General features: G+C 54.3%; 1 protein-coding gene across 2 annotated transcripts in view; it reads left to right on the top strand.

Annotated features, from left to right (window-relative positions):
• EPHB3 (EPH receptor B3) overlaps positions 1-21,874 on the top strand; it is a 45,878-nt gene that overhangs the window by 4,681 nt on the left and 19,323 nt on the right. For both annotated transcript variants that reach the window (XM_037908915.2, XM_037908914.2), the window contains exons 2-3: positions 16,980-17,044; positions 17,522-18,194. In XM_037908915.2, coding sequence (XP_037764843.2) covers positions 16,980-17,044; positions 17,522-18,194 — 738 coding nt within the window. The remainder of the gene's footprint in view (positions 1-16,979; positions 17,045-17,521; positions 18,195-21,874) is intronic.

Here is a 21,874-nt window from a genome sequence, read left to right as displayed (position 1 = left end):
CGGGTGTTGCGCCTTCCTGTGTTGCATGGTTTATGGGGTCTCCTAATGTAAATAACTGAACGTATGCCCTTTCCCTGAATGTTTGGGAATGAGAAATATTTGGGAGTCAGTCCTTGGCTTGGGTTTTCCCCGATTGCCGGTCTACAGCCACGGTTTAGCTTTATGAAGGCCGACCCCCAAATACTGCGCCAAGTTCATTCCCTGTACCAAAACCACCCCCCAAGTTCTGGGACTGTCAGGTATTTTCTTGGCAGAGACCTTTGCTTTTTGTTTAATTACATTTCACCGAAATGCCTCATTTCTCGACGGGGGTGACTAATGGACTCATTTCTCGACGGGGGTGACTAATGTTAGCCCGGCTGTTTTATTGATGCTTAGGGGTAGGTGGGGAGAGAATGCCGGTCGCGGGGCTTCGTAGCGTAGTGTTGGCTACACTCGTTAAATCTCCTGTTCCTCGCAAAATGCCCTGCTGCGTGCAAGCTGCTTCGGCCGTGTTTCCTGAGCCGAGGAGCAGAGGGACTTTCCTTTGTGTCAAGTGGAGCAAGCAGCTAGTTAGGGAGAGGGAAGAACTTGCAGCAGAGTTGCATGTGGTGAGATTTCGGTGGCAGTCTGTATGTTTGTGGCTTTGCACTTCCATTGTTCTCTTTTTGTGTGCGTGTGTGTGTGTGCGCGCGCGTAATAACGCTTTGCTCCTAGTTAGAGGCATAAAACATCCAGCTGCCTGAGGGGTAGAAACTCTGGGTCTGCCTGTGTGTGTGTGTCGTCATAGGAATATTGGCCTCTGGTTTTAAGAAAGGTCCCCAAACTCCCCACTGTTGTGATGACTTATTGCACCAAATATTCGGGGAAACCAGTTTGTTGCATTTTCTTTCCATGATAAGTTGCTGCTGCTGAGACTGGAAAATCAGAGCTCGGCGTTTAATTAACTGGCCAGAAGACTCTGAATCACAGACTTGCATGTTTTGAAAATTGTAGTTGTTCCTGTTGTTGTTGTGCTGAGTCAAACTGGTTTGTCGGGATTAAGCGTCTCCTCTTTGGTGCCGAGCGCAGGGGGAGGGGTGGCGGGCGGGGGTGTGTGTGTGTACACAGCCCAGTGCCCTCCAATGCACGGCAAAAAATGTTCTCGGCCCAGTTCAGGTTGGATTTGGGTGCCCTGCTTCACTAGTTTGGGATTCTCGCCCCTTGGCCGGAGAAGCCGGTGGGATGGAGGCTCAGTTTCTCTGCAGGGCTCTTGGCCTGGCTCTGCCCTAAGGGCCAAGGTAGCAACTGAAGGAGTCGCTAAGCCGTCCCCAGGAGGGTCAGGCAGAGCCCTGAGTTGACAGGGAGTGCGCGGAGTACTCCGCGGGGCAGCTCGGGGCCGCTAGCCTCTCAATCTTGACATGGGTGGGGGTCTGTCCTGCCCTTTGCTTCCTCAGCCCTTTGGTTCAGCGATATGTGGTAACAGTGGAAGGAGAAGTGCTCTCTCACGGAGAGGGTCTGCTGCTCCCCTCTGAGGCTGGCCGCGTGTCTGGGAGGGAGAGAGTCGGTGGCTGAGGGACGGGGAGCTGGATGCGCGTGCTCCTGCTCGCAGCTGGGTGAAGTGTGCTCGCAGCTCCCTGAATGTCACTAGGAAATAAACAGGCACAGAACAGAAAACCCGTTCTCAGCCTTGAATTTGTCCTCTCCTAGTCCCCTCTGCCCCCAGCCACGGGGCACCGGTGGGGGTGGGGCAGCCCAGTCTCGTAGCGGGATTTCTGAGCCGAAGCCGCCATATTGGAGGGAGGGGAAAAATCTTTCACCCGGGTCGTCTTCCCTCCCTCAGTCTCATGTTGAGCTCTGGGCCCAGACGGGTGACGGAGCTGTCGTGTTTCGGCCACATCGCCTTATTTGGCTTGTCAGTAAAAGTCGAATTTCGGTGGCCAAAAAAACAGATCGGGATCCCCGGTCTCGGCTTCCCTCCCCGCTGTGTCGGCACAGGCAGGCGAGCTGAAGAGCCGCTCTGACCCCTTTGTTGCTCAGTAAGGTCGCGTTGAATGAGGCTCAAAAGGAACTTCTTTAAAAATGGGGGTGTTCTCCAGTCAGGCGAACGGGGAAATACAGCGATGGCCAAGCCCTGCCTGGCGCTGGGATAGCTCGGATAGATAGGGCAGACCAGGAGTGTTGCTGACAGGTGGGGAAGGGTGGTGGCTTAGCCACGAAGGAAACCAGGAACCATTTTATAAGCAAAACAGGCCACCTACACAGGGCTGCCTTGTGACTCTCCTTTCTGATTAAGGGTGCCTTTAAAAACAAACGTACCTAGGAATGTGCATTGGTGGCGTTCCACTTCACGCTTAGCTGACGGTTCCCAGCCCTTGCTAATGCCTGGGTTGCCGTGGCACGTCCCGATCGGGAAGATGGCATTGGAAGGGGTGGAGATCTGGCAGCCATGATGCCGAGCCTCTGCCAAGCACCGCAAGCGCCCTATTTCCCCCCCCAGTGCTCTCTGCTCTGCAGATAGCCCAGGGACCAGCCGCGCTGGCAACTCCTTTGGCCGGGGGCCTTTTCAACACCCTGCCTCCCCGCAGCCTGGGGTTCATCATGGTGGAAGCCTTGCTGCGGGGCAGCCCCGCTCTCTGCTTCGCCCTGCTTGCGCGCCGATGGGGTTGCCATAGCAAAGCGCGATTGACTGGTCACCCCTCCAACAACTCCTCCATCCCTCCTCCTGCCGTTAAGCACATCAGACTCTTCTGTCTCCACTTCCCATCAAGGTCAGGCACCCTAATGCACAATTGCTGAAGTGTTCGCACTTGCAGATGCTGTACTGAGGTGTTCCTCTGCTGTGGGAGGGTGCTGGGGCAGTACTGGCTCAGTGCCGGTGGGCAAGAGATGCTGGTTAGGTTGGGGGGTGCTTTTACATGAAGAGGAATGCCAAGTGATGTTGAGTGCTCCCAGGTAGGGAGATTCGGGATGCGGGTTCCCCCAGCATTGTTACGAGGGGCATCTGATGGCAGGAATTCAGCGGCACAAACAGCTACCCCAAGTCGCGTGACGTGGCTGCGGAAACCTTTCCCCGGGGGTTTCTGTGTGCGTGCGTAAGCGTCCAGCCTCGCTGGTCGTTGTACGTAGCGGCAGGCTCTCCGCCACAGGCTGGCACGTCCCGCCCATGCACTGGGAGCCGCTGACCAACACCTGTTTCCCAGCCCCCTCCCCTGGAATGCCAGCAGTCGCTGGACCCTGCTGGCCATGGCGGGGCTGCAGACATCGGGCCTGATTCCGTCTGGAAGAGCCGCTTCGGAGAGCGTCGAGTTGAGGCTGCAGTCACCCAAAGGCCCCCTTCTCCCCAGCTTTTCCTGCCCAGATGGAGCTGGGGAGGCAGTTAGCTCAGGGGGGGGTGGATGGTAGGAGAGAGCGGATGTCCTAGGACCTCACCCTGCAGCCTCCTGGTGGCAGCTGCTGCTGCAGCATTTGCTCTGACCAGTTTCCCTGGGAGGTGGGGCCATGTACCCTCGGCGGAGCGGCTGAAATCTGTCCGAGCGGGGGTGGGGGAGGCTTGCCCACTTCTCCAACCAGCCCCACTTGTCACTTGGCTAATTCAGCCAATTGCCCAGTGAGAGCCGAGGCCTGAGCGAGACCCCACTGTAGGGATCGCTTCGGGGGGGGGCTGTCCTACATGCCTGCACAAACGGCATGCAGTCCACGGCCTTTTTTTATTAATGAGAAAAATGTGCAGGGCTTGAACGATTGCCAGGAACAGATTTATTCTAGTTCCCCAGAAATTAAACTGAAATGAAGAGGAGAGAGTCGGCCAGGCCTGGCACCCCCCACCCCCCCCCGATTCTGTGCTTGTTTTAACTTCGGAAGAATCTGACTTTGGAGGGGGGGGGGGGAAGGATATTTGGGTTTAAACAGTTCCAGATGGGTTTGGTGCTTGAGAGTTGGAGGAAGTGAGCAGAGAGCAGCATGGAGATTCGGGTAACTGCCCCAGGCAGGAGTGGGGAGGGAAGTCTTGGCAGAGGCTCCATCTCGGGGCTGACTGGATGGGATACAGCTTGGCAACTGAGCACTGCCTCTCCGAGCCGCTGTGTCTGTGGGCTGAATGGCTCTGGATCTGCGATAAGTAACTTCTTGCCATTTTTCCCCCTCCTCTCCTGGAATGTTTCCAGAAGAATAACCTGCAAACAGCACTCGGGGGAGGTATCCCAGCCCGGAAACGGCTGCCACCTCCGGGAGCCAGTGCAAACCCGGAGACTGTGTCGTCTGCCTCCCCTCCCGTCGCTTGGTGGACGGGAGCTTGTTTGGTGGCCCTGAATCACGTGCAGCCCAGAGCCCCGGCCACAGACACCTGAGCCTCCCAGCACGGGCTCTGCCCCTGCGGGAACTCCATGAAACCAGATGTGCAGCATCGAAAAGCAGGGAGCTGCTTGTTTCTGCTGTGCCTGGCCCCATGCAGAGGCAGTGCTGTGGCTCTCTCCCCTGGCTGTCGGGGACTTGTGAGTGCGGCAGGCTGTATTCTCCTGGTCGCCACAGCGCTGGAGGGTGTGGAGAGGTTTTATTTTGACATAAAGTCTGGAAACGAAGATGGGTTTGTGGAGCAGTTTGCTGCCTGCGTGTCCCGGTTAATGGTATTCGCGGGGCTGATGTCACCCGCTCGGCTGAGTTATTTCCATGGCCGGAGAGTGGCCAGAGTGAATGTTTCTGCCAGGAGCGTGACTTATAAATCACTTTCTTGCCTGCTGGCCTGGGAGGTCTCTGCTGCCTGGGGTCAGTCACATTCTCCCAGAGCCCAGATTGGACCCCAGAGTAGGGAAGTGGTAAGGACAGCAGCCCCTTGCAATGGGGCAGGGAGATGTCTGTGGTGTGTTGGAGGCTGTAGGGCTGAGAAGAGGCCCTGGGGGCAAGAAATGGCAGCCGGAGGCTTGGCTGAGACCACTCTGAAACCTGTCAGCGAGCCAGTGATCAGAGACTTGGGGGGGCTCCATTGCGAATGAATCCATAAGCAGCCCTGTAGGAATGAGAGATGCCCCTTATCTGGAGATGTTAAAGGGCTCCTGCAGAGGAGAGCAGTTGGGGGTGGCTCTGGGTCTCACACCTTGGGAAAGGGAGCTGGAGCCAGGGACTATCTGTTCTTCCACCTGAAACCGCCTCCCTCTGCAGACCCTGGAGTTGCACATGGTGCGTAGCACTCCCAAAATCCCCAGGGTATTAATAGAACAGTAATTGCAGTGTTGAGATGGGCTCTGAGCAGCTGGCTCTAAACGACTCTGGGTTCTCTTCCTCCTTGGTGCCTTCAAACGTGGCTGCTGCTGCCCGAGAAGGTGCCGAGGCCTGGCAGAGCTCTGGTGGGGCTGCCCGCTTGGGAGATGGCACCAAAAGCTCTAGCTCACTGCAGAAGGGAGTGAATCCCCATCATCTGTCAGACCCTGGAAGGAAGGCTGAGCCCCCTGTGGGTTTTCCCCTCCTCCCAGGCACCGTCTGCTGCTCAGCAAGAAACTTCTTGTTCTTCCCTGAAGCTTGGTGCCCAGGGGCTGCGTGTCCAGCACTTGCAGGGAGATCTGCTTGGCAATGAAATGACGAGGCCCACGAATTGTTAGTAAGCTTCAGTCTGTTGTGATGTGAGGAAGTTAGACCCCCTGGCGGGAGGGCAGGGCGGTAAGTGGGGCATGCTTCTCGTCTGTCTTGTTACCATCCGAGAGCAGCTCCTGGGAAGAATCCAGTTAGAAACCTCCCTTCAGGGGTTTAGCAGCGGGCGGGTGAGACACCGGGGACTGAAGAAAATGCTCCAGCCCAGAGAAGCTACCTCTGGCCTCCTTCCTCTTGGCCTGTTCAGTGATTTTTGTCTGGGGTTTATATTTGCAAATCACCAAGGGGGTCTGGGTGAGGGTGAGGGGAGTCCTGAGCAGTGAGGTGTGTTTGCTGGGGGGTGGGCAAACACAGGGGAGGGAGAGGAGATGCAGTTTCTGGCTGCTCACTCTCACAACCCCTGCCGTCTCCCACTTCCTGCCCCAGGTTTCGTTGATTGCACCCTCTAGGTTGGGCTAGTTTTCCAGGCACAGGATTGGGGAGTGGGGGGGCACTGCACCTTCCCCTAAAGCAGCAGGCTTCAGAGAGGGAAGATGGCCTTGCAGTAAATGAACCAACCCGGGACTCAAGATCTGGGCTCGGTTCCCGGCTCTGTTACAGACTCTCTGTGTGGCCTGGAGTCGGGACACTGAATCTCCTAGTGCCTCAGTTCCCCTTCAGGAAATGAAGCCACTTCCTTTGGCTAGGCTGTTTATGTTGTAAGCTCTTCAGGGCAGAGACTGCCTTTGTGTCTGTACAATGGGGCCCCGATCTCATTGGGGCCTCTAGGCCCTACCATAATACAAAAATAATGAGTCTGTTATTAAGTGCTCACAACTTTAAGTGGGGCAGGCTCTGCCCACTGCCAGAGGCAAGACACTGGGTTGCATGTGCCAGTGTTTGGCTCAGCAGATCTGATTTTCTTTGATGGTGTTCCAAATGTCCTTGGCACAGACTGCCACAGCTGTGACACCGGCCCTGGTTTCCTTTTGCTCCCAGCGGATCGCTGGCTCTGAACTGTGGGGGAGGTGTGCCCCTTACCTCTGCAGCCATGTATGCGAGCGTCAGCCCAGCCAGGGGGAGAAGCTCTTTGGGCCATGGTGTTCCCTCTTTCCCTCCACGCCCATCTCTGGAGGCGAAACCCAGATACCTGTGGGTTGGAAAGTGTCAGCAACAGGCACTTGTCATGCACGCCGGTGAGAGAAGAGAGGGAGCCGCGCCTGCCCCTGTGTTGTGGCTGCACCGTTTCTGCAGCAGGTCAGGGGGGCCCGGCGGGGCGGAGTGAATCTGTTTGCACGATATGCTCGGGTTGGGACCCCGCCCGCCCGCTGCGGCGAGGGTGACGAAGTGCACTGTTGTGGTGGAGCACCTTGCTCTGGCTCAGGGTGAAGTAGAACATATAGACACGGAGGCGAAGGGGCAAGACTGGAGCCTGTGGGGGCAAAGTTGTAGGGTAAGAAGGGGGAGGCAGGAAAGCTGGTCTCTGTGTCTGATGAGACGTAGTAACTGAAGGAGCTAGGAGCTGAAGGACTGATCCTGGCTGGGCAGATTCCCCAAGGGGGTCTCGTGGCCAGGACCTAGAAGGCTGAGCGATCCAAGGTCTGGGTGCGGGGAGGTATTGGGCACTTGCTGGGAGTCTTCAGGGCTCCCTAGTGCTGGTGTGTGTCTGCAGCGGCAATGATTCCCGGCTCCTGTAGGGGGAGCTGCCACACAGCATCTGTCTAGATCAAAGGCAGCCAGCGAATGTTTCCGGCCTTTGCAATCCTGCCGAGGGCTGTGTCCTGTGCTCAGGGGTCACAGCCCCTCCTGGGCCTGGAATAGCTTTGCGCTGACCGTTCTGAGCTCCTGGGGCGTGTGGGGAAGGAGCGGAGAGGGCCTCCCCTGTTAAAAATACTTGGGGGGTGAGCAGCCCCTCTGTGGCTACTGCCAGTGCCCCGGCATTGCTAATTCCAGCCTGGGAGTCTAGCACCAAACCACACTCGCTGTCTCCTCTCCCCACTCACTGCACACACGCCCCAGCTGCTGTCTCCCTCTGCTCTCCTGTCCCCCAGCCTGTCAGCCTCTCCCTTCCTGCCCCTTCCCTCACATGGAAACCCCTGTGGCTCGCCACCGAACCCGTGCCGGGAAAGTCACTGTGAAGGGGTCAGAGTTCCCAGCTCTGGGGCGTGCAGCGGGGAGGGGAGCAAGCAGAGCTTTTTGCAGCCTGGTGAGGCATGGGCATTTCCTGCAGTGTGCAGTGGGGGTGCCAGACTCTGTAACAGGGAAGGGGGCGGGGGGATGATGGGATCTGCCTCGTTTGGAGGGTGTGGGACTGTCACAGGTCCTAGCGAGTGCTCCCTGCTGGCCACCCACTAGGACAGCTGTGAGGAGTCTGTGCTCCGGCTCCCACAGGGCGTGTGAAAGCTGCTAGGCCACGGGAGGGACCAGCGCTGCAGCCTCCGAGGCGCTGTCTGGCATGCTTCCTGGGCATGGATGCCCAGTCTGCTACTCCTTAGAAATGGGGCTCCTTGGCTCATCTGCCCTATGCCCCCAGATACCCCTGTTACTTAAACACACCCCTCTCCAGAACTCCCCCCACCCCCGGAGGTGTGAAGCTTCTGGTTACAGTTGAACTCTCAGGGGCTCGCAGTAGTTGTAAAGCAGTCAGCACCACACTCATACGCTTTGCGCAGAGACTAGCCCCTTTATGCTCTTTTATACTTAATCATATAAAGCACAGGAGAGTGCGGATTATGCACAACAAACATTACATGCATGTCCCTGCCTCAGTTTCTTCCCCACTCCAGGGCATTCTTTGGGCTGGGGTCTGAGTCCCTTGGTTTGTCCAGAGTCCTTGGCCCCTCTGGGCTCAGGAAAGCAGGCAGGGCCTCTCCCTCCTGGGCTGCTACATGCTGGGGGACCTCTCCCTCCTACAAGTCCTTTACCCAGCTTCTGTGACCTTACTGTGTCTTGCCCCATGCTTCTTTCTCCTATCTCACCTCTGTTCCTGTGTGTTTCTTTATTTAAACCACTCTGGGTCACTTGGTCTCTCTTGTTTTACTCCTGGTAAGTTTCCACTTCTCCTGCCTTCCCCTCTCCCTTCAGAAGGGTTGAGCTAGACTGGATTTCCAAGGCTGGAGCTGCTTTCTAGCATAACCTTTGTGAGGGCTAAGTAACATAGTTACCCTGAAGTATTTCCCATTGCTCCTGTCTGGTGTATGCCTTCTCCAAGACCTGTCGGCAGTGCTGGGTCCTCATACGTATAGGGACTCGCAGTACAGCTGCTTTTCATAACACAGCTTCACGCTATTAGCCAGAATGTATAAGTTGTGCAAATGTCGCCTCGGTTCATCACACGTGTCCCCTTGCCAGTGACTAGGGCTGAATGGGATGTGGGCACTTCTCTCTGGATGGGATTCAGGGTGTTGCGAATTCCCTAGCAGAAGCTTGTCCTGGGATAGTCCCCAGCAGCTGGTCAGCACGTCTGACTGGGCATTTCTCTGCCTTGGTTGAAGGCTCCTCCCAGAGGATTGGGGTGGGGTGGGGGGATCTAGGAATGGGTTGGGCATTGGGGTCTGGGAAGTGCATGGAAGGGTTTCCCTGCAGGGTCTGCCCTGATACACAGCACTCTGTGTGGCTTTGCTTTTGTGTATGTGAAATGCGCGTCAGCGGGAAAAGTGCAACCTCAGGTTCTCTCCCACAGGCAGCCCTTTGTTCCCCGAGAAAGGGCCTCCCTCCAAAGTCCTTTGTGCTGCAGTTTAGAACGGGGCTGGGATTAATTGTACCAATAGGTGCCTGAATGGGAAGCGCACAAGGCCACTCGTTCCTGCTATAATTATCTCAGAGCTGGGGAGGGAACTACAATGTGCAGAAGATGCCCCCTTTGGTGGCAGCACCACCCGCAGATCATTGCGTGTTCTGCTTCTGTTTGCTGCCGATAAGCGGCAACCAGATATTAGCAAGCTTCTGCCATCCCCAGGCCCCAAGGCTCTCTCCCTTCTTCTCAGAGACCTCTCTGTGTGGCTGTGGGGGAGGGGATGTGACCAAGCCCCAGAGCCAGGCACCCCCTCCCAGCAAACGCTGCCGTGTGCAAAGGAGCTGTGAATAGGATGACGACTCATGAATAGCCCCACTCGCCCATTGCCTAGCATCGACAAGGCTGTGTTGGCCATGGCTCCATTCCTGCCGTCCAGAGTGAAGCTCACCTCTGGTATGGACCCAAATGTTCAAGGGCGCACGTCAAAGATCCCTGGCTTCTGCATTCTCTCTCAGTGGATTGCAGAATGAGCCCAGCCCTTCTGTTTGACGCTCTGGCCTGAGTAACCCATGAACTTTTCTCTTGGATATTTCTAAGGAGCTCTTTGCTTGAATCTGAGCCCTTCTTTTTTCCCAGTGGGGTAGGTATAGCTGAGAGGCCAAAGTCCTACCTTGCCAGAGCATCATGATAGCTGGCAATGTCGCAAGTTCAAAGCCAAGAAAGCGTAAGGTTTTGTACCCAGTGGATCAGATTCTTGGACTCTTTCTGAGGAGCTGACTGAAAAGAATGCATAAGAACTAAGGATGGCCATACTGGGTTAGACCAATGGTCTGTCTAGCCCAGCATCCGATCTTCCAATGGTGGCCATGCTTCTGATGGAATGAACAGAACAGAGCAATTTGAGTGATCCATCCTCTGTTGCTTGTCCCACCTTCTGGCACTCAGAGGTTTAGGGACACCGAGAGCATGGGATTGCATCCATGACCATTTTGGCTAATAGCCGTTGATGGACCTGTCCTCTGAACTTATCCAATTCTCTTTTGCCCCCCTTTGGTTCAATAAGTGCCCAGAATTGCTGTGAGAAGTGGTCTCCCCAGTTCTGCATATGAGTGCTGGAGCAGGTACTGAGAGGAAATCCTGGCCCTAATCCTGGTCAATAGCAAAACTCAGACTGTAATGGCGCGTCAAAGCCTTAAGTACTGAAAAGTTTCTACTTCTGCTTCTTCTTCATAGTGCTCTGCCATCAATATCAGCCTCGACCACCTATTCTTCCTCTTCTCCCATGACACTCTTCATGCTGTCTTCCACTCGCGGACGACTTTCCATGTGGTGTGGCTCTGCAAAGCTACCACCCGCTGCTCCTTCAAATCCTTCCTCAAAATTCCCCTCTGCCACAGTGCCTGCAAAAAGTCTTCAACGGACCATGAATAAGCAAAGGGGTGGTGAGGCTACCTGCTTATTGTCTACCTGCCGCCTCTTCCGCATTGCTTGTCTTCAATTGTGAGCGTGGGCAGGGCAGGCGATGACTGTGCCTGTTCTGTTTGGACAGCAGCTGGCGCTTTGCGCGTGCGATCACAACCCTTTCCATCAGAAAGGGAAAGGGGCGGGCGGTGTGTATCCAATTTGGGATTTGTAAAGACTTGAAAGTTGATGAAGAAAACAAGGTGGCGCGGTAGCGTTCAGGACAGCGTCCTGCCTCTGCAGCTCCTTGCTTCAGGCGGCAGGTACAGCGAGTCCCAGAACCGTTTCAAGCATGGCCCTCACATACAACCGATCTCTGAGACAAGCTTACAGAAGGCCTGGAAGGCTCAAGTGGCCCCACCGCCTCAGGCCTGGGAGCTGCCTTCTGCCCTCTGTTTGCGGCCCTTTCCTTGGTTCGGAGCTCACTGTTAACTGTCTCTCGTTTTTCTGTGTGGTGTTTGGCCTTGGCTGTGGGCTTGCGCTGTTGCCCGGCCGTTACTCAGATCAGATGGTGGGTCTGGAGTAACGAGGATGCGGGCGGCCTGTCTCCTGTCAGAGTGACATGTCTGTCGTAGATCAGCACGTGCATTGCCTGCGCTACCTTGGAGAAGGGCATTTCCTGGGTGTGCCAGCTTTGTCCCACGGGGGCCTCTATTGCCTGGCGAAGCAGGCCATCCACAGGAGGGTTTGAATGCTTCATAGCCTGAGTCAGGGTCCAGGATATTGCTTCCCACCATGTGTTTCAGCAAGGCACAGAACTCCACTGCCCTTAGTGTGGAAGCTGCAGGAACATGATGTCTGGGAGGGAGGGTCCTCCCAAAGGCCAGCACACCAGCTACTAGGGATCAGGGGATGGAGATGGAGGGAAGGGAATACTCCAGGTGCCATGGGTGGAGTTTCCTTAGGCGTCATTGGCACAAGTGAGGACTGTAGCAAGGGAGTCTTTGGCTCTGTGGGATGCGTGGCACGGGGGCTAAGGGTCTGCGCCTCGCAGATCCTGTTGTCTGTGTGCATTTCCACGGTCTTCAGAAGATGCCATCAGGGCACTGTGTCCTGTACTAAGAACCTATAGACTCTGTTTTAGCTGGAGTCTTTGGAATGGGGGAACGCCCAGTGGCTTTCTGTGCTAAGCGGTCCTGGGCATCCCTCATCCACTCGTGTGAATGTCTGCGTTGCTCGGAGACTCGGGTCTGTTCACCTTTAGGTTTCCTCTGGCTCCTTCTTGGTGGAATGGCTGGCTGATTCCGGGCTCCTCAAATCCAAGTTCTCTCCCAAATGTGTGGCTTTCAGCCACTGGGCTCCCTAACCTTTATCTCTTTCCCGCTCCTGGTGCACCAAGTACTGGTGCCTGGAGACTCTCTGCATCGGCCCCTCTGGCCCTTCTCAGCAGCCTTCCTGAGCCAGCCGCCATTACAGCCCTTTCCTCTTCCACCTCTGGGGTCAGCCACTCTTATTCCTTTTGACACACGGTGGAGTTGCTTCAGATCACTGGGACCTGGAGGTGGAAGAGCACAGCTAGGAAATTCATTCCCGCTTCAGGCCGTTTCCTCCTCCCTTCTCAGACCCCTTGCACGAGAAACTGGTCAGGGAAGGGCTTTCCGATGAACGATAGAAATACCCAGTCCGCTCTGGGGGGAGTATGGATTTTATGCCGAGTATTTCCTAATCCCAAAAGAGGCTTGTGCCCCATCATGCTAGAGAGCTAGGGTTCTACGCAGAAGCTCAAGTCTTGTGTGATTCCATTGGAAGCGATAATTCCTTCTCTCTGAGCCCTCGGGCCTGGCTCGGAGCTCTCCGCCTTGGTGATGCATGCTGTACTTCCCTGTCGCCATTTGAACTCGTGCAGGCAGATGTAACGTTCAGACTTGGCAAAGACCAATCCCTGTCAATGCAGAGTACTTGTTTGGCTTTCCGCACAGCCACTTGGGTCTCCATGAAACATTTAACGGCAGTGGCTGCATATCTCAGGCATCATGGAACACAAGTGTGCCCATATTTGGACAACTGGCTCGTCAGGGCTCTGTCCTTTCACAGGGTGTATATCCCTGCGCGCAACTTGTTCCCCCTGCAGAGATCTGGGACTCCAAACAAACTGGGTCAGGCTGACTTTTATAGGAGGCACCCTGGACTCCTGTGGCTGCAGCCTTTCTGCTGAAGGAAAGGCTCCTAGAAATGAGGAATGCAAATCTCTGTAATGACGCTGCATCCCCGGGGAACAGACGGGTCTCCCTGAAGCTGGCTTGTCTCATGACACCTTTTGCCAGACTGCAGCTACAGTCCAGGCTGACCAGTGGTTACCCTCTAGGAATGCAGCCTGCACGTGTGGCTAGTGATGCCCTAAATCAGGGGTAGTCAACTATTTTTTGTCAAGGTCCAAATATCTTGGTCAAGGTATAATCAAGGTCCAGACACCAGAGAAAATAATTAAAAAACCCCCACAACAATGATGAGTAAATAAAGTTATTTTGGGGTCTGTTCAAAAGCATCTATCAGTCTGGATTTGGCCTGCGGTCCGCCTAAATAGTTTGGGATGCTCTGCTTTGGTTGGCAGCGCGATCCAATTACCTTGATCTCTCTCTTCTAGCCCCCTTGCTGTGGATGGCTCATATTCAGGCAGTTCTCCCATCCGGCATTCTGCAGGAAACCTGGCAAATCCAGGATGTTACAAATACACTGGAATTTAAGGCAATTTGACTCTGCTGCCTGGAGTGACTAGGGTATGGGGGGAGAAGCGCTGTTGTCTTGAGGCCATGTGTCTGTGGGAGCAGCGATGTTCAGTAGGACAGCTCTCAGGTAGAGAATGGGCATTACCAGAATCCAGACTAGCACTGGTGGTCTCTAAGGGAAACCATGAGAATCAGTTTTATGGGGTGGGGCACAACTCACTTCTTTAGACTCTGCCAAATGTACTCTCTTATTTAAGAGCCACTGGAGATTTCTGATGCTTTGTCCTGTGCCATGCTCAAGACCTCGCTGCCATTTCTTGCAGAGAGACTCCTACCTCAGGAGAGCGAAGCTGGGCAGAGCCCAGGGTCTAATAGCCATTGCCTGGGCTGGTCAGATCTGGAGCATGGCTCTTGCGTTCCTGGCAGCGGAGCCTCCACTCTTTCCCTTGATGTTTCAACAACAGGGTCAGGGTCTACATCTGGATCCAGACTCACTTGGCCTAATAGCAAGGGTGGTATAAATGCAATTTGTTCAGTGCTTCATCTGGTGTCTAGGCCTCTCTGATCCTTGTGTGTTGCTTCCCCAAGGCTGAAATGTGGCCTCTTGTTTCATTGTTAAATTCCCTCTACACACCAGGTCAATTTAGGTTCAGGACTCCCTGCTGTGGGTGGGTGGGGGTGCGCACGCACACTGCTTCAGTGAAGGGGACCTACAGGAGCTGTTAGAGAATTAAAAATGGGGACAGTTCCAATTCATGCTGGGGGAGTCGCATCCCACAGATGCAGAAGCCCAAGAGGCTTCACATGTAGCCCTGAGCTTTGAGCAATGCGATTCCCTCTGTGCTGGTCAGAAGCAAAGCAGCATTGTTGCTTACCCTCCAGTGCAGGACAGTGTATGTCTCAATGCATCTGTCCCACAGAATTATCTTGGCGCAGAAGAACATGCGCTGTATCCTCCTTTCTGCCATTCACTTGGCTGGGAAAAGGAGCTCCCTGGCAAACAGCTGGAGTTGCAAGCACCAGGATGAGTATGAAGCATCAGTCGCACAGTCTGTCTTGAAATGGAATTACCTCTCCAGAGAATGCCAAATGCCTGGTGTTTGGCAAAAAAGCAAGCAGTTCCGGCCCTGCTGAGGATCCCTAAACAGATTGACTCCTCTGTCTCTCTGTGGCAAAATCTATGGGGAAGACCGGCCCAGCTCAGCCCAGACTGTTCTAGTGGAGAGGGTGTCAGAGCTCTTGAGACCAGTCTGGGATCCTGGTACCAGAGCTCACTGGCTCGACCAGGGCTGTGGTATTAATAGCATCTCCTCTAATCCCCATCCTCCCCCTGCTTAGTCTCCAAGATTGGGATTCTGCTGAGGCAAGTCATGAAGAGGAAGGTGATTGACCAGCGAATGGAGTTTCCCCTGAGGATGTGCATTAGCAGAGCCTCCTTCTTCCTTCCTCACTCGTTGTACCGGTCTTTTGAGGTTCTCTTGCGGGTGGATCTCAAGCAGAGAAGCCCCTGAGGGAAGAATTCCAGTTACTGCTCGGTAACTTTCCTGTCCCTGCTGGCCAGCACTGGGGCATCTGATAGTCCTCTCACTTCCTCTTCTAAAGGGTCCCCAGTTGGGGCAATTTCTGCTGGCCTGGGGTAGATTCCTTGTGTCTTATTGGAAGAATAGTGGTGAGTGTTCCAGCATCATTGACTGTGCCCCGGGGAGCTGCTGGGATACAGGGATGTGAACCATGGAGGGCGCTATGGGGTGCGCTAGTGAATGCTTGGGATGGGGAGCTATTGCCCACACCCTGAGAGTGACCCAGTGGCCTCTGCATCCAGACTACGCTACAGCAGGGAAAGCCGCTTTGGAGTATATCTCCTGTAAGAGGCAGATGGCTCATGGATGGGGAAGGCTCCGTGGCAGTTGGGAGAGGCAGAAGGATGAGAAAGTTTCATGCCTTGGCCCTGGGCCACTGCACTTCCCACAGCCAGGGAGGGAGAAATGCCCCCACTAGAGTGATGCCCCAAGAGACGGCAGGCTGGGCTGACGAGCTCTGACTCCCTGCGTACAAAGCGTGTTTGGATAGCACCGCCCATGCTGAGCAAAGGAGCTCCTGCTCCAGAGCTCGCCGGTTAGACCACATGCAAGGGAGTGGGATGGCCCGGGGACTGAGCGGTGGTGCTGGACTCCTAGCTGCTGAGTGTCGCCATGTTTGAGGGAGTTGCACTGGGGGACTGGGATTCGTAGGCCTCCTGGGAAGTGTGTGTTAGACGTGAGTTGGAGGTGGGGGGTTGGCCTATAGGGCATCCTGGCTAAAGGGCACAAAGTGGGGTGGGGGGAGAAGGGAGGTTGAAGGGAATGGGGACAAGTGAACTGGATGGAGGAAAGACTCTTCTCTCTGCCTGTTGGCCAGGGCTGTGTCCTGAAGAGAGGCTCCCTGAGAGTGGCAGAGTGCAGTGAGTGGTGTGCCAAGAGTGGGGGCAGTCTGAGGTGGAGGCTGCCTGTGGGACAGATTTGGCGGGGGCACAGACCCACGTGCGGTTCAGAAGGGGCATTTCTTTGCCCTGCAATGGCATTTTGACCTGAGTCTGCGTTTGCGCCTTCGGGAAAGGCCCTGGGTTTGGGGAGCTTGTGCTGGGTAACTGGGGGCAGGAGCTAGGCTGTGTTGGTCACGAGCGAAGACCCGTTTCGCTAGGCAGTGCTGGCGCTCGGCGTGGGATTGAGGTTTTCTGCTGGTTGTAGTGGAGGAAATGGGGGGTGTCGTGCCTCCAGGCCTCTGACACCCCCCCTCAACCCCAGCCATGACCCCTAGCAATTCTTTAAGACCAGGATTGAGACAGTTTGCTGCTAGCCAGGACTCTTCCACTGTAGTTTGCTCAGGTTCGGTAGGGCTGCCTGGCCTAGCCTGGGATTAGGCCCAGCTGGCTGCAGTTCCAGCTCTCCTCAGACTGGCTTCTCGCTCCCCCCCACGGCTGGGGCTGGGGCTGGGGCTCTCGGGGGAATGCTGACGGGGAGGTTTGGCTTGTAATCCGCTCCTGGAATGTCGGCCAGACGGTCAAATTCTTCTCGCCTCTTGTGAAATGAGTGATGTGGGGCAGCTTGGGAGAGCAGCCTGCCATCCCTTCCCCGCTGGAGAAACCTGCCTGGCCTGCACCGCCCTGTCATGGGAACAGGCGTTTTCAGCCTCAGCCGCAGCAAAGACATCAGTGCTGGGGTGGGGGGGGCTGTTCCCCTGCTGGCAGACCCTCACAGCAAGGGAGGTATTTGGGGGGAGGAGGTTGTGTGGATGCCCAACAAGCGGGGCTCAGTGAAAATATACACAGATACTTAGCTAAATCAATTAAATATTCAGGTTGCTGAAAGGAAGATGGCTGCTCTTGCTTGCTGTCCACATTCCCTTCCCTGCTATTTCGTTGGTGACTCTGCTCCCTTAGCAATTTTCCTGATGGGATCTTTCCTCTCCCCTTGACTGGAGGCAATCCGGAGTCCGTCTGACTCTGCTCCTCTCCCTCCCGCCCCCCAAACTGAGCAGCTCTGCAAATGTTTTGAAAGATTTCCTTCCTGTTTCTTTCCCAAACCCTGACTTGTCTCTCAATTCCATTTTTCCTTCAGAAACCCTGATGGATACGAAGTGGGTGACATCCGAGTTGGCGTGGACGGCTCATCCAGAGACCGGGGTAAGACTCGGGTCCTCCTCTCAGGGCCTGCGCAGGGCTCCCGATTCCAGGTTGAGCTGCAGGTCTTGATCTGTTCCGAACTGGGACGCTTCACGAGACAAGGGCACCCTTTGGGTTCCCTCCTGTGCCCGCTGTGTGCCTTGTGAAATCACCCCCGTTCCCCAGACCAGCTCATAGCTCTCTGCTTCATTACTATGGGAGTTGCAAGTGCATGGCATAGCACAGAGAAGAGTCAAGTTCTCACAGTCTTCAGCGTGACGAGGGGAGTAGGGCCAGGGGAGAGCAGGGCAGGGACGGACCATATGGGAACCTCGGTTCATACTGACTGTGTGCGTGTGTTGGTGCTTTTGGGGGTAATCACGTGTCTGGTTTATGCAATGTGGTTTCGGTTAGTTTGTTGTGGGGGTGGGGCCATGTTTTGAAGCATTCCGGTCTGCCCATCCCAATGGCTAACCTGCCAAACTCTCTCCATTGCAGTGGGAGGAAGTCAGTGGTTACGATGAGGCCATGAACCCCATCCGAACATACCAGGTGTGCAATGTGCAGGAGGCCAATCAGAACAACTGGCTTCGTACTCAGTTCATCCAGCGCCAGGACGTCCAGCGAGTCTACGTGGAGTTGAAATTCACTGTGCGGGACTGTAACAGCATCCCCAACATCCCGGGCTCCTGCAAAGAGACCTTCAATCTCTTCTATTACGAGTCGGATACAGATTCTGCCTCTGCCTCTAGCCCCTTCTGGATGGAAAACCCCTACATCAAAGTGGATACAATTGCCCCCGATGAGAGTTTCTCCAGGCTGGAGTCTGGCCGTGTGAACACCAAGGTGCGCAGCTTTGGGCCTCTCTCCAAGAATGGTTTTTACCTGGCCTTCCAGGACCTGGGTGCCTGTATGTCTCTCATCTCTGTCCGCGCTTTCTATAAGAAATGCTCCAACACCATTGCTGGCTTTGCTGTTTTTCCGGAGACCTTAACTGGGGCCGAGCCCACTTCTCTGGTCATTGCCCCTGGGACCTGCATCCCCAATGCAGTGGAAGTGTCTGTGCCCCTGAAGCTGTACTGTAATGGAGATGGGGAGTGGATGGTACCGGTTGGAGCCTGCACATGCGCTGCTGGATATGAGCCTGCCATGAAAGATACTCAGTGCCAAGGTAAGCACATGGCTAGATGGCCCGTAACATGTTCTCTTCCTCTGGAGTAAAGTATGTGTCTAAGGTATGCCTGAGCGGACTCGCTGTGGGAAGTGCACGGAGGGGCAGAGGATGCTGAATGCTCTGAGGTCAGACCCAGGAAGGTGGAAGCTGTGTGAGCTGAGTGTCCTGCAGACAGGCTGCTCACAGAAAGGAGACTTCCCCAGAGTCCTGACTGGCTTCGCAGGGAGCAGTTCCAGAGCATCTCCCGGGGACTCCGTGACACCTGGACATTGGAGTTTGATCCTCTGTGATTCAGTTTGATGACCATCTGTACTTCTGGGTCTCCACCTGGGTGCCTGATGGTGTTCGAAACATGAAAGCTCACACCGATGATACCTAGTTAACATCAGCTGTAGTGCACTCGCTAGCACTCGGTGCCTTCCAGCAGCTGGGAGCTATGGCCCAGGCCTGCCCCCTCCTGGTCCTTTCCTTGGCATCAGGGCGAGCACCGCATGCCATTGAGGGGCTCCAGTTTGCCGGAGGAACTAGAACCCCTTCTGATTTCAGCTTCTGATGTCCCTATTTACAGGCCTAACAGGGAACCGTGGGATCAGTGGGTCCTGCCGCTTACTGAATGGGTTACGCAGTATGAGGTCATGCCAGAACTCAGTCCCCATCCTATTCCACTTCAAGTCTTCCTTGCACTAGGCAGCTATGGGGTGAGGTCCTGTATCTCTTGGAGAGGGAGGCTAGAGAAGTGGGGCTGGTGTCTGCGCCATACTACGTCTCTGGGCAGTATAATCCTTAGGTTAAATTCTCAAGATTATTCAGGACCCACAGCCATTTAGGACACTCGCTTCCATGTGTCAGCAAAGCAGTAAATAACATGGGTTCAACTGGGAAGGCTACCTTGGTTTGTACAGAGTAGTGCCCATAGGGCAAACTGCAGGAGTGAGGGTGTTGGGAGAGCGTCTGGCAGTGGTGGCAGCCAACTGTCACCATGAGAGCCTGCAGGGGTATCCATATTTAGAGAACTGACTTCTAAGAGCCTGCACTTATAAGGGTGTGATTCATTTGGTTCTCTCTTCTTAACCCTAAGGTCAAGAGTGAGCATGGGAAAACTGGCTATGGTGTTGCTCAGATTCGAACGTTGATAGGGTCTCTCCTGGATTCTTCCAGGAGATGGCGGGGTTTCTAGTAGGTGGTCTCGGAGACTAGATTGTGAGACAGAGGCCCTGCCCAGCAATACTCAGACAATTCATGTTGTACAGGAAGCTGCTGGGGCTAAGACTTTACCTTACTTGCGTCTCTGCCTTTGTTTCTCTGATCAGAGAAAAGGCAATAGAGGTTCGAAGGAGCAGTGCTCTGCAGCAGTGACTTATCTGAACAGCCAGGGAGATCCTGGAGTCATAGAGAGGGATGGGGCTTCTGGTAATGCTTTCAGCTTGCCTTCTGGGGCAGGAGGAAAAAACTCACTAGCAGATAAGTCAGATCAACATGAGTAGTTTTCATAGAGACTAAAGAAAACTCCTTTTTTTGCCAAATGAGTCAGAATAGTATCTGTCCACTCCGGTGCATCAGGGGTTCCAACTTTGTGTTAAATGATCGTTACATTGGGAAAGAGGATGCATCTTTCATTCCCCATCTCCTTCTTTCAACAAAAATTGATCAAGAAGTGATCTCAGTTCTGCTAGCCTTGTCCATGGCAATCCCTTTCTTCTTGCCCAAACCTCTTTCCTCATCAGTAAGGAAAGCTCCTTAGACCTAAAAATCTCCATGTGATGCACTAGTTGCTGGGTTATTAAAAGGGGAATCCTTGCATTTCTCTGGGGAAATCACATTTTGCTTGTGGAATAGGAGATCTTTCGCTAAATGGTCACGTGTCCATAAACAAAAGCAGCTTAAGGATTTGGAGAACCTAGAGAAGTCGCTCCATTTTCTTATCCCTTTACCAGTCATTTTAGAGTTCTTCTGTTGTTAGTGAGTTAAGGATTGCCCTGGGATACAACCAAAAAGTAAGTGGCTGTTTTCGCTGCCTTCCATGCCCTTGTGCAAGGGAGGGGTCTTCTGTCATCCTTTGAAAATAGTACAAGGTTTGGTACATGTGTGTGTGCCCATTCGCATGCAAACCTAACCTGTCTAAGATGGATTTTATAGAGACGGGGACCTTGTCAGCTCATTCCACTCCTCTCTGCCTCCCTTTCCTAGTAATAAAATGGGGATGTTGTTTGTTGCATAGCACCCAGGGGTTCTAATCACATTTGTGGCCCCCATTGTGCCGATCACTATTCAGACAGAGGTAGAAATGGCACTTGCCCCAGAGAGTTTTAAGGTCAATGTTATTTACCGTCCTTTGTTAAACTCTTTGTGATCTCTGGGGGGAAAGTGCCTATAAGGGCCAGGAATCACATTTTAATTGGAAAAAAAAAAAAGCGAATCCTTAGTTACTGCTGAGATGGGAAAACCTGCTGCAAATCCACCCCACTGCAGACTTCCTGTGGCTTTTGAAGAGATCCTCCTCTCCACACGGCGGGATTAGATTTCTGTATTCAGACTGGTTAGACAAAGCTAGCATCCTGCTCCCTCGGGGGTCGAGGGCTCATTCCGCCAGGCAGAAGGCAGTGTCGTGGTCTTTGGCATGCTTTGAACGCTACGTTTCCACAGCATTGATTTGCCGTCTCGTTCTCGAGCGCGTTGTCCTTATGTCATTAGCACACAGCTCTTTCGGCGGGGGGGTTGCACTGCTTGCCGCTCTCCCCAGAATGGGGATTTCCAGAGGCAGCTCTCTCGGGAGGGAGAAAGGTTGCGGACCCTTGGCTGTGGTTTTTGGATTACGTTGTCTCTGCAGCTCCGCCAACCCCACGCAGCTTCTCTGGACTCCTTTGGATCACTGAATGAGGAGGAATGTTGCGGGGGTAGGGGAGGATTTGCTGTCTTTTCGGTGCTTTGGGCTCAAATGCTGAGTTCCTCAAAGGGATGTGCCATCTTCTCCCCCCACCCCCAAATGGTTGCTAATTTCCACAGGGTCCCAGGCCAGCTGCACTGTGAGCATGTGCACTCCACATCTACTTTGTGTCACTTCATGTGCATCACCTGCACTGCAAAAAAAAAAAAAAAAAAAAAAAAAAAAAACCCAAAACCAATAACAACACACACAAAAAACCCAAACCCACCCAGTGGCAATGAGTCTGAGCCCGAGTCAACTGACTCGGGCTCACGCTGCCGGGCTAAACCTAGCAGTGTGGATGCGTGAGCGGGTGCCTGGGCTCTGAAACCCACCCCCCTCGCTGCCATGTCAGAGCCCAGGCTCCAGCCAGCCCAAGGCCAAACGTCTACGCTGCTATTTGTAGCCCAAGCTGGCTTGACCCGGGCTCTGAGACTTGCTGCTTCAGGTGATTATTTTTTTTTGCAATGTACTCGTGCCCTCCTTGCATTGCCTCAGCAAACTGCTATGCCACCTTTCGTTTGTTTACTGTGTCTCTTTCTTTAAAAACAGACCATTCCTACTTTGGATGGGACAATGTTAGGGTGAAGTTTTTTCTTCCAGGTGCAGGTCATGTCAGACCAGAGCCAGCGCTAGACATAAGCAGACTAAACAATTGCTTAGGGCCCTGGGCAGCTCAAAGGGGGCTCCTATTAATTATTAGTATGGGGGAGGGCAAATATTCCTGCTTAGGGCCCCCCCATGGGCTAGCACT

Source organism: Chelonia mydas, chromosome 9, assembly GCF_015237465.2.
Source record: "Chelonia mydas isolate rCheMyd1 chromosome 9, rCheMyd1.pri.v2, whole genome shotgun sequence".
In the NCBI taxonomy this organism is placed as follows: domain Eukaryota; kingdom Metazoa; phylum Chordata; order Testudines; family Cheloniidae; genus Chelonia; species Chelonia mydas.
This window is presented reverse-complemented; position numbering and strand designations above follow the sequence as displayed.